The 11852-nt window shown below is 42.2% G+C and overlaps 1 protein-coding gene and 1 long non-coding RNA gene across 2 annotated transcripts; both read left to right on the top strand.

Annotated features, from left to right (window-relative positions):
• Positions 1 to 833: 833 nt before the first annotated feature.
• Positions 834 to 6027, top strand: LOC308315365. The gene is made up of 3 exons (XR_013964019.1): positions 834 to 920; positions 3490 to 3539; positions 5343 to 6027. It is a non-coding gene; the product is annotated as an uncharacterized lncRNA (long non-coding RNA).
• Positions 6028 to 6243: 216 nt separating this feature from the next.
• LOC308315621 (uncharacterized protein) lies at positions 6244 to 7946 on the top strand. The gene is made up of 2 exons (XM_080763690.1): positions 6244 to 6347; positions 7220 to 7946. The coding sequence occupies exons 1-2, from the start codon at positions 6306 to 6308 to the stop codon at positions 7547 to 7549; spliced, it is 372 nt and encodes a 123-aa protein (XP_080619816.1). The 5' UTR covers positions 6244 to 6305; the 3' UTR covers positions 7550 to 7946.
• Positions 7947 to 11852: the final 3906 nt, after the last annotated feature.

The following is an 11852-nucleotide window of genomic DNA, read 5'->3' on the forward strand; positions in this document are numbered from 1 at the left end:
AACTAAAACGTGCTGCGTGATGACTGATGACGTGTAGAGATACACATCAATGAAAGCCAATAAAAATAAAAAGTTTGAGTCCCATTCCTGCGCGTCCGTCCAAACACAGCTGCTACTGATTACAGAAATCCTCCGTTTTTAATCTCATTCAAGGTGACATCCAGACTCGTTTTAAACTTAATCATCACGCTAACATATGTATATGGTCATGTGTACAGGTTATGGTTAAAGATAAACCCCTAGATTTGCTGCAGGTTTAATGTAATGGTTACAATTGCAAGTGCTTCTAAGGGTGGGGTTCAATATATAAGTCTTTTGGGGGTCCCAGTTCTATATATAAGTATTTTGGGGGTCCCAGTTCAATATATAAGTATTTTGGGGGTCCCAGTTCAATATATAAATATTTTGGGGGGTCCCAGTTCAATATATAAGTATTTTGGGGGCTCCCAGTTCAATATATAAGACTTTTGGGGGTCCAAATTCAATATATAAGTCTTTTGGGGGGTCCCAGTTCATATTTAAGTCTTTTGGGGGCTCCCAGTTCAATATATAAGTATTTTGGGGGCTCCCAGTTAAATATATAAGTCTTTTGGGGGGGTCCCAGTTCAAATATGATTATGTTGGGCGTTCAGGGTTTGTTTTAATGGAACTAAAACATCCAGGTGTGAAGGCACCCTAAGTGGGACAAGAGAGTCCTTTAAGCAGGTTTTAAATCCAGGAATAATGCATATTATAAATGTGTCATTCATTCATTCATTCATTCATTCATTCATTCATTCATGTTTTCATCTGATGTTTCAGACTGGCTCACTGCTTCTTATCAGAGAGATGCTGGCCTCAGCTGTAAGCTCTAATCCCTCCCTAAGAGAGTTGGACCTGAGCCTCAACGTGGTGAATGATTCAGTCCTGGAGAACTGCAAGTGAGTAGACTTGGGCTGTGTCCATGTTGGACAGTGCAGTGTTTCCCTTTACAGTGTATTCACTCTGACACGACGTCATGCATGCAGAGAGAACAATGCAGTGCCTCAAAGAAACTATAGGATAGCAGGTCAACAATGAACATCTGTCACAATAGGCATTAAAATACCTTTTAATGTCAAGGACCCCCAGTTTGACGTACATTAGTCTACGGGCCCCCATTTAATGGGATTTCTATCTCTGAGACCCCAATTCATATTGCAAAATCAATGTTATTTTAACTCTAAGAGTGTACAAATCACCACTTTGGGAACCACTGGACTACACAGTAAGCAAGAACAACACATGGTAATACATCAAATACATAGGAATAATCATCATAAGAATCTAACAGTAGAATATCTGTACAATGAAACTATACACTATAGAGAGCTATGTCTACATAATATGCTATCTAAATTACATAATTTGGTCAATAAACATGTAAGGTCGTCGAGGCTATGGCAAGGTCTACGGGCTAAGATAGTGGAGTCTGAAGAGGTGGTTTTCTCAGAGTCTGAGGAGGTGATGAGATCCAAACTGGGCAGCAGTGAGTATGTCTGGATGAGCTGCAGGGCCAAGATAATGATAGGAGAAACACTGTACACTTTACAGCTGTAGTGTCAGCTAGTGGAGACGTTGTGTTAGACCAGGGGTAACCAACCAGGGGTTCGCGAGCTACCAGTCGATCGCGGGAACGTTTCCAGTCGATCGCGAAGTGTCCGACCCATTTGAATAATGTCAGTGCCGCTTGTCACATGCAAATTAATTTTGAGCAGAGCGCTGTGGCTCTGAGTTTGAGAATAGACCCCATCGTCCAAGGGTGTGTGTGCGTGTGTGGTATCTTAGCAACACTGAATGATCTGTCCCATTGGTCGTGTGCTCGTATCATGAGCCAATGGCTGCAGCTCTGAGCTTCCCAGACCCAGGTTCACATCAAGGTTCACAACAAGCCGTAAAGAGAACTGACAGGTCAGCCACAGGGCTGCTACCATATTAGCAGCTGTGAGCGCTCTTCTCTTCTCGTGAAGAAAGCAGGACAGAGTTGTCAAATAAATCCCGCCGTCATTCATACTGTATTTATTCTCCGACCCGACATTAAAATACGGAACAACGTGCGTTCATTACGGGGCTCGTGACAGGCTGCAGACACTTGAGTTGGGACTACTAGCCGATAGCGCCCTGCTCCTTCAGTTTTCGTTGTTCGTTGTTATAATATTTTTTATTATTGGGATTTGATCATTGATGCAAATTCTAAACATATGGATGCAGCTGCAGAAGTTGTGTTGCTTAAAGGAATGCATAGTTGCGTTCTCCTCAACTGCTGCGCAGCAACAACAAAAATATAAAAATGAGAAAAATATACTGAATATACCAGTCTGCAATGCAAACTAATAGGCGAGTGCACTCCAGGGCATATGCAAAGGGAAAGAATGACTTCTGTCCGTGACAATAATCAATGCTACAGTTTGAATTCTGTACACATGCACACAACCACACATAGAGCAAAAAATATGATAAATATGAAATATGAAAACTTGTTGAAGTACAACACATGAGTCAAGTAGCTGCTTTTGTATCAAACCCTTTCCTCTTTACTGAGCCTACTGTCATTGAACTGCTGTCCGATAAAATGCAGGATGTGTTTGCATTAACTTCAGATATTTAAATGGAGATTATTGGATTAGTAAGTGACTGTCACCTGCAGGTCAGAGCTAAAGAGAAGGAATTTTGGTCTCTTGTGAGCAGAGAAGTATCCCCTGATTGTGTCGTGTGCACTGAAGCTGCATGCCTATACTTTGGTTCCACGTACTTATGTGAAATGGCCTTTTCACAAATGAAAATAATAAAATCCAAGTTTAGAACTCGTATGACTGACTCACATCTTAATGACACCCTCAGACTGGCAATCACTAAATATGAACCAGATTTCAAAACGCTTGCAGATAAAGTGCAGTCACAGCAGTCTCATTAAAGGTGGGCTGACCCTGAGAGTATGTCACCATATCTGTGCAAATATATATGGTCATGTTATGCCTATGTCATTTGAACATCTGCCAATGTGAATATTCATTGAAATGAGAAACAAAATAGTTCTAATACTAATTATTTCTAATTCGTCTTAATATTATTTGACATTGATAATATACTATAAGTATTTATTCTAATTTAAGCTTTAGTCTTTGTGTGGATGTGTGCACATGCATTGAGCCTGTCAGAAATAGCAAAAAAACAAGTGTTTTTTCTAACACGTTTTAGTGGTAGATCTTGGCTTACAATTGGGAATAAAATGGGCTCTTGGGCTTGAAAAGGTTGGTTACCATGTGTTAGACAGTTAGACATTGATGCATTGTTGTTCTACTTCCTACAGAGTGAAACACTGTAGTGTCAGCTAGTGGAGACGTTGTGTTAGACAGTCAGACATTGATGCATTGTTGTTCTACTTCCTACAGAGTGAAACACTGTAGTGTCAGTTAGTGGAGACGTTGTGTTAGACAGTCAGACATTGATGCATTGTTGTTCTTCCTACAGAGTGAAACATGGAGGAGAAGATGGGTTTAATTCTACACTCATTTCAAAACGTGAGTATCTGTCTGTCTGTGTCAACATCACACATTTTATACACTGTTGCATACTTGGTTGATGTTGTCCTGAAAACTCTTGTGCTCTCTACTCTGTGCTCTTGGCCTGGTCCTTAACACCATCAAGATGAGGTCATGTGGTTTGACAGAAACAATGGGCCTCATTCACTAACCTGGTTGTAAATAACATGTATTTCGTCTATATTTGGCATGAGTTCATTTCTGAAGTGTGATGCATGAAAGGTGCCGTGATGTGTACGGATCACAGGTGTGTCTCGTTTTTGTTAGAAAGTCACAAGTGATCTCCGTGTTGATCAATTGCATTGTTCCACGCTCCATTTGACACCATACGAGACAACTGGAAATAAAAAGCACACTTGTGTGAACTGAGCGGTGCAACTATACATTTATTGGTATAGTTACTTCTCTGTACTGTATTGTAGTGGGCTGTGCTCTATGCTGTACTTTGATTATTTTTGGAAAATGACAGAGTTACCGTGTGGGGGTCCCCAGAACATCCAGACCCCCAGGAACGTACCCAGGGGGCCGGGACGGTTCTGGCAAGCCTTTGCGCGTCCGAAATGGTTGAGAAATGACAGAGTTACCACGTTGCAGCTTTCCGTGCTCGGACAGAGAGACAGTCACGTTCACATAGAGACAGACACGTACACATAGAGACAGACACGTACACATAGAGACAGACACGTACACATAGAGACAGACACGTACACATAGAGACAGACACGGACACAGAGAGACAGACACGTACACAGAGAGACAGACACGTACACATAGAGACAGACACGTACACATAGAGACAGACACGTACACATAGAGACAGACACGTACACATAGAGACAGACACGTATACATAGAGACAGACACGTACACAGAGAGACAGACACGTACACAGAGAGACAGACACGTACACATAGAGACAGACACGTACACAGAGAGACAGACACGTACACATAGAGACAGACACGTACACAGAGAGACAGACACGTACACATAGAGACAGACACGTACACAGAGAGACAGACACGTACACAGAGAGACAGACACGTACACATAGAGACAGACACGTACACATAGAGACAGACACGTATACATAGAGACAGACACGTACACATAGAGACAGACACGTACACAGAGAGACAGACACGTACACATAGAGACAGACACGTACACATAGAGACAGAAACGTACACATAGTGTGTGTGTGTGTGTGTGTGTGTGTGTGTGTGTGTGTGTGTGTGTGACCGCGCATGTGTGTGTGACCGCGACTGCGCATGTGTGTGTCCGCACGCGCATGTGTGTCTGCGCGTGTGTGTGTGTGTGTGACTGCGCACGTGTGTGTGTGACTGTGTGCGTGTGTGTGTGTCCGCGCATGTGTGTGTGGTTCTGTACCCCTAATTGTTCCCGATGTGCTGGTTGGTGCCTTGCATGGTTTCTGCTGCCATCGGTGTATGAATGTGTGTGTGAATGGGTGAATGTAATGCACAATCTATGTAAAGCGCCCGTGTTTGTGTGTGCGCGACCGTGCATGTGTGTGTGTGTGTGTGTGTGTGTGTGTGCGACCGTGCATGTGTGTGTGCAACCATGCATGTGTGTGTGTGTGTGTGTGCGACCGTGCATGTGTCTGTCTGTCTGTGTGTGTGTGTGTGTGTGTGTGTGTGTGTGTGTGTGTGTGTGTGTGTGTGTGTGTGTGTGCGCAAGGGTCCGACCGTGCATGTGCATTTGTGCGTGTGTGTCAGTCAATGAATGATGTATTTAATGTCTCCTGTGTTGTTTTCTCATCAGATTTCCAGCGTCTCACACTGGACACAAACACAGCACACAGAGAACTCTCTCTGTCTGAGGACAACAGGAAGGTCACATGGAGGTCAGGGGGTCAGGATCCTCCTGATCACCCCGACAGGTTTGATGTCTGGGGTCAGGTCCTGAGTACACAGAGTGTGACTGGACGCTGTTCCTGGGAGGTAGAGTGCAGTGAAGTGGTTCGTATAGGAGTGGCTGACGGAACAATCAGCAGGAAAGGAAGTGGTTATGACTGCTTGGAGAGAATGACAAGTCCTGGAGTCTGAACTGTGAAGGTGATGATGGTTCCAGGTACTCTGTCAGCCACAACGGACAGCAGACTGTCCTCCATGTCTCTGCCTCTAGAGGCTCCAACAGAGTATCAGTGTATGTGGACCGTCCCGCTGGGACTCTGTCCTTCTACACAGTGTGCTCTGACTCACTGAGACACCTGTACACCTTCCAGACCACGCCCACTCAACGTCTCTATGCTGGGATCATGTTATGGTACTCCTCCTCCTCCTCCTCAGTGCGTCTGTGTGAGCAGAGATAGAGGCTCTATGTGAGGGTGACATCATCAGGTGGCCATGGTTACTCAACATGTTTGAGTGAGTGCAGGTTGTCATGGTTACCACCGTCACCACGGGGTACTTTGACACTATAGCCGAGTCTGACATCATGGACTCCATATTTGGGCATGAGTAACTCATGACATCTCGGTGACATCATCGTGGTGATGTATATAAGCATCACAGTGACATCACACATTACAGCTCCTGTCAACACCCCCCCCCCATGTATTTGACCTTTGACCCAATGCATTGTGAGCTTGTAGATCTGATATTTTCAAATACTGTAGTAAAGTAAGATATGGCTAATATTTGATCATTTAGCTTCTAGGACCCCCTGGACCACACTTTGAGAACCAGTTAGTGTTGATTTTGTCGACTAAAACTATGACGGAAAATGTTCGCCGACCACCTTTTTTCACTAAGGAAGACTAACATGATGACTAAAACTATAAGACAATACTGACAATTTCGTCATCAAATGAAAACTAGACTAAAATCTTAGGGTGGAGAAGAGATCCAGTAGAACTAAAAGACAAGTCATTGTATGCTTGGTTACATGCTGAAAATAGCAGATCTACAAGCTCACAACGCGTCGCACTGCAAGCTTGTAGATCGGCTATTTTCAGCATGCACCGAGTGTAAAATCACCCATTACGACGCCACCAAGGCCCACCGAAATACATTTTAGTCGACTAAATTACCTGTATAGATTCAGTCGACTAACATCTTATATTTAGTCGACTAAAACTAGACTAACACTAAAACATTTCAGATGACTAAAATATGACTAAAACTAAATGAAGCTTCATTCAAAAGACTGACTAAAATAAAACAAAAGAAACAGTGGTCTCAAAATCAATTAAAAAATGTTAACCCTATATGTACACACTGGCTATTTGAAAACAACAGATCTCACAATGTTTCGCGATGCATATTTAAAATAAAGTATTTTTGTAAATATATATAGGCTATTTGAAAATTGTAACACGAATCTTGTGTTGGTGTCCCTGGTACAAATATGTTCAAATGGGGGTCCCTGGTACAAATATGTTCAAATGGGGGTCCCTGGTACAAATATGTTCACATGGGGGTCCCTGGTACAAATATGTTCACATGGGGGTCCGTGGTCAGATCCATATTAATGTCAAACTCTATGGTATAAATGAGTCATCACCACAGGGAGCTTTAGATCTTAGATTAGACTAGATGTCTGCATGTGTTGGTAGACGGGAGAGTCTTTGACCTTTGACCTGGTAGATGGTGAGAGTCTTTGACCTTTTGAAGCATCCTTTGAGTAACTGCTGGTGCTCAGTGTGGAGCCTGCAGCAGAGCTCAGTGTGGAGGCTGCTGCAGAGCTCAGTGTGGAGGCTGCAGCAGAGCTCAGTGTGGAGGCTGCAGCAGAGCTCAGTGTGGAGGCTGCAGCAGAGCTCAGTGTGGAGGCTGCAGCAGAGCTCAGTGTGGAGGCTGCAGCAGAGCTCAGTGTGGAGCCTGCAGCAGAGCTCAGTGTGGAGGCTGCAGCAGAGCTCAGTGTGGAGGCTGCAGCAGAGCTCAGTGTGGAGGCTGCAGCAGAGCTCAGTGTGGAGGCTGCAGCAGAGCAGGTTGTTTCTGGACTTCACCTTCACTGCCGTTCCCTTTTAGGTGGTCCTTTAAGGACAGGATTCTGTCGAGGGTCACACCGAGGTGGGTTGGATTAGAGGCAGCTTTATCTTGAGTCCACTCAGATGGATGTTCAGTTCTCTGACAGCTTTATCTTGAGTCCACTCAGATGGATGTTCAGTTCTCTGGCAGCTTTAGCATTGTGGAGATGGAATACACTGGAAGCTGGGCTTTTTGCAGAACTGGTCCAGGTTGTAAAGGTCTTCAGTGAGCACCTGTTCCAGTGGGTCAAGTTCTGGTGGTTTGGAATGCCAAACAGATGTCGTCTGCACAGATTAATTTGCAGGATTTGGTGGACTGTAGGTCGTTTTGCGTAGAGGTTGAATAGGGTTGGACCCTGCGGGACTCCATTTTTCTGTGTTCTCTGTGTGCCTGTGTTCTGTCCAACACAGGCCTGCACAACGTCACCACTCCTTCAACTCCTCACACTGAAGAAGGCTGTTAGCCCAAACGTTTGTCCCGATGAAATAGAGAAATAAACCAGCTTGAATTTGTTTCTTGGTGTTTCTTCTCTACTTTTTATGATGTCGATTTAAGCCGGTAACGCACCATAAGTCAAAGTGCGGTGTTCACAAGAAAGTTTTCATAAAAAAATGCTTGCAATGATTTCAATGTGACTTTCAATGCGTCTAGTAACAAACTAACGTGTAAAACAAATTCTTGCAATGATTTCAGAATCATGAGAAATGGTTGACTAGACTTAACGTCTGCTCTCCTACTGCTGTGAACATGTTGTTGACTAGACTTCATGTCAATCACTCTGGATTCACACATCTACTAAATGTGTTGTTAATTAACTCAAATCAATCAGTGTATTCATTGATTCATTATTAGATCATAATTTCCTCACTCGTTCCATTATTGTGTTTCATTGAATATTCATTTGATATCATTCTCATTCTTCACATGCTATTGTATGATCATGTGTAGAAGTCATAATTGTTTAATAAATTGATTGTTGATAGGGATGCACGATTAATCGGTAGCATAAATCGGAATCGGCCACATCGGCCATAAAAATGCCATATTGGTATCGGAACAGTCTCAAAATAATACAGATTATTTAATCGGTTTTAAATGAAAAATGTAAAAAACCATCAATGAGTTCAATATAAATCAAAAGTGTCTAGTACCACTAGTCTAGAACAAAAGCCACATCAAATATGATGTAAAATCTTAAGTAAAAATAAACTTTACATTTTTCTACATTTCATTTTTGTACTCATCTCATTCAGTCATTCAGTTGTGAAAACAGACACTTGGAAAAGAGTATAGGCTATTTATTGATTGCTTTAATACTTTATTAACAGGCTTTGGGCCAAGCACCTATAGGGCCTAGGCTTGTTTCCATTGTGGTCCTCTGTATGATATCGGAATCGGTCACAATCGGTATCGGCAGATATGACCCTGCAAATAATCGTATATCGGGCATAATTTCATAATCGTGCACCGCTATTTGTTGACAGACTGTCGTTGTTCCTGTGTATTAATATTCATAGTGTGAAAACATGTCCACAATAAGAACTACGTTGGATCCAATCGGAACACACATTATTTCAATGTATAAACAAACAAATGTCATTTACAGCTAAACATTTCTCTCAAGAATGTTTCTGAATACATTTGAAGCGAGAAACAAATAATCAATAGAATTCTATTGGTCCTTAAAGTCCTCAAAGTTATTTCAACAGCTTCACTGAGCTTCATCTGAATCCATGTGGAACTGTTTGAAGAGCGGATGACATTTTTAACTCTGTGTTTAGAACATTTAAATACACACAATTCATTAATTGCCAATCACACCGATAACAGTAATCACTGCCTTAAATAATATAAAAGCCATCTAATTATTCACCAGCAAAACACAGACTGTGCACACAGAATGCAAGCAGAGGTGTAAATACAAATATTTGGCATGAGGTCAGAGGTAAAAAATTACTTCACATTTCCAGACTAAAGTGGACGCTGGACGAAAATCCCTTCTATGTATCGACTAGTACTGTGTGACATATGCACATGTCCGGGGAGACCTCCTCTACAACGCCACACCCTCCGCTAAGCAGCAGAGGTGTAAAGGTCAGAGGTCAAAGAACTTCACATGTCCAGAGTACTAAAGTGGACTTTGGACAAAAGTCCCTGCTATGTATCGACTAGTGTAGTAGTGTGACATACGCACATGTCCGGGGAGACCTCCTCTACAACACCACACCCTCCGCTACCCAGCGAGGGCTCAAGAACATTGTGACTGGGGGTGCTATGGAGGGGCTGGCTATTTAGAGGGGGGGCTCATGAATCTTGGTTTACATAGAAGTCAGCCAATTTGGATTGTTTAGAGGGGGGGCTAAGCCTCCACCAGAGGGGCTCTCTACTAAAAAAATGCCCACGCTGTTTCCGTCCATCAATACGAAGTAACTACGGTAGGCCTAGATAAGAAAGTGTATAAATGGAACCAAATGGGTCCATTTCTAGCATGCGCATACCCTCTAATGGAAGGACATTCTAAATTGCTAATCCAATGTGTGTTTTGGTTACTTATTTCATTTAGTTTTTACTTGTTTAATGTTTATTGTGAAATATCCCTTGTTCCCTTTGTGACTCATGGTTTCGTTTCACACAGCAGCCCTCACCCGCTGTGTGATAGCTGTGACCTGGCTGTGATAATACATGCAGAGACATCTATACATCTTTTTGACAGCTAATAGACCTGTACCTGTACTGCAGATGGTGTGGTTGAAGCAGAGCCATCTAATAGAAGAGTTACGATATTGCCTTGTGCCATATGTGCATTATGTAGCCTTGTGCCATATGTGCATAATTATATATATATATATATATATATATATATATATATATATATATATATATATACCAGCAGCAGCTACCACCACCAACGAGGAGGAGCCAGGGGAAGAGGTGGGTGAAAAATAAACGCCACTCCACAGACCGTGGTCACCCGCAGTCAGAGCCACAGAGACAGACGGTGATAAATATATCTGACTATACTCTCCCCTGCTCAGCTAACAGCCTTAAGTAAAGGACTTTCTTTAGTACCTATACGAATAAGGTTAATGCATTTAAGCTAAAGGTGGACTGCTACAAGTTTTTCAGACTTTTGCACCTGAGAAATCACTTCAGAAATGTTGACCAAACTGTACCGATTAATCCTGTGAATAAATGTAAGAAAGCATCTACATTTTGTCCTACCGTGCACTTTGAATCCGACTTTGGTTACCTTTAGTAAATTGGTTGAGCAGGATATCCAGAAACTTGTCACTTCATCAGATAAAGTAACTAAACGCCAAAATATCACAGCATTGGAGCGTAAAGCTCTAGAAGAACTTATAGTAAAAATTATAAAATCATTATTAAGTCTGCTGATAAGGGCGGGTCCATTGTTGTTCAAAATACCAAAGATTATATTGCTGAAGCTATGCGACAGCTCGGTAACACATCGTTTCATAAACGGCTCCCCCAAAACCCTATCGAACAACTGATGGATGACAGGGATGAGATTCTGGATACTGCCCTCCGGGAGAATAGTATAACAAACAAACAATATGAGTTTCTCAAGGTTAATTTTCCAGTTACGCCTGTGTTTTATTTATTACCCAAAATTCATAAAGGTTTGACCCATCGTCTCAGGGAATAATTCACTATCAGAGCCATTCAGCCAATTCGTAGATTTCTTCATCAAAGACACTGTCAAAGCACTGCCTTCATATGTAGCGGACACCAGGGATGTAATTAAATCATATGTAGCGGACACCAGGGATGTAATTAAATCATATGTAGCGGACACCAGGGATGTAATTAAATCATTAGACATAACTATCCCACATGGGGCCTATATACTATTTTTTGGGTACCCGAGAAGACATTTCTTCTGACTTTTTGTTTAATTTTGTTTTGAAATCGAATTACTTTATGTTTGATATTAAGTTCTTTATACAAACCCAGGGTACTGCCATGGGATCTACATTTGCTCCCAATTATGCAAATCTGTTTATGGGTCATTGGGAATCTCGCTTTATTCACAACAAGGCAGCTTCTCTACTCCTAAATGAAGTCATATATTGGAAAAGGTTTATAGATGACATCCTAATGATATTTACTGGTGAAGAAAATTAGTTATTGGTGTTCAAGGACTATATTAACGGTACACACCCTACTTTAAAATTTACAATGGAACACAGTAAAGACCAGATCGACTTCTTAGACCTACACATTTCAGTAGACCCAGAGGGCCTTCTTAAGACTACAATCTTTCGCAAACCCAGAGACCGGA

The sequence above is a fragment of the Protomyctophum bolini genome, assembly GCF_963924005.1.
Source record: "Protomyctophum bolini genome assembly, chromosome: 5".
In the NCBI taxonomy this organism is placed as follows: Eukaryota; Metazoa; Chordata; class Actinopteri; order Myctophiformes; family Myctophidae; genus Protomyctophum; species Protomyctophum bolini.

Excerpts from the sequence above, each read along its gene's own strand:
- LOC308315621 (XM_080763690.1), top strand. The coding sequence starts at position 6,306 with ATGTTCGCCGACCACCTTTTTTCACTAAGGAAGACTAACATG. Across the intron at positions 6,348-7,219 it reads CACTAAGGAAGACTAACATG|TCAGTGTGGAGCCTGCAGCA; the intron begins ATGACTAAAACT and ends AACTGCTGGTGC.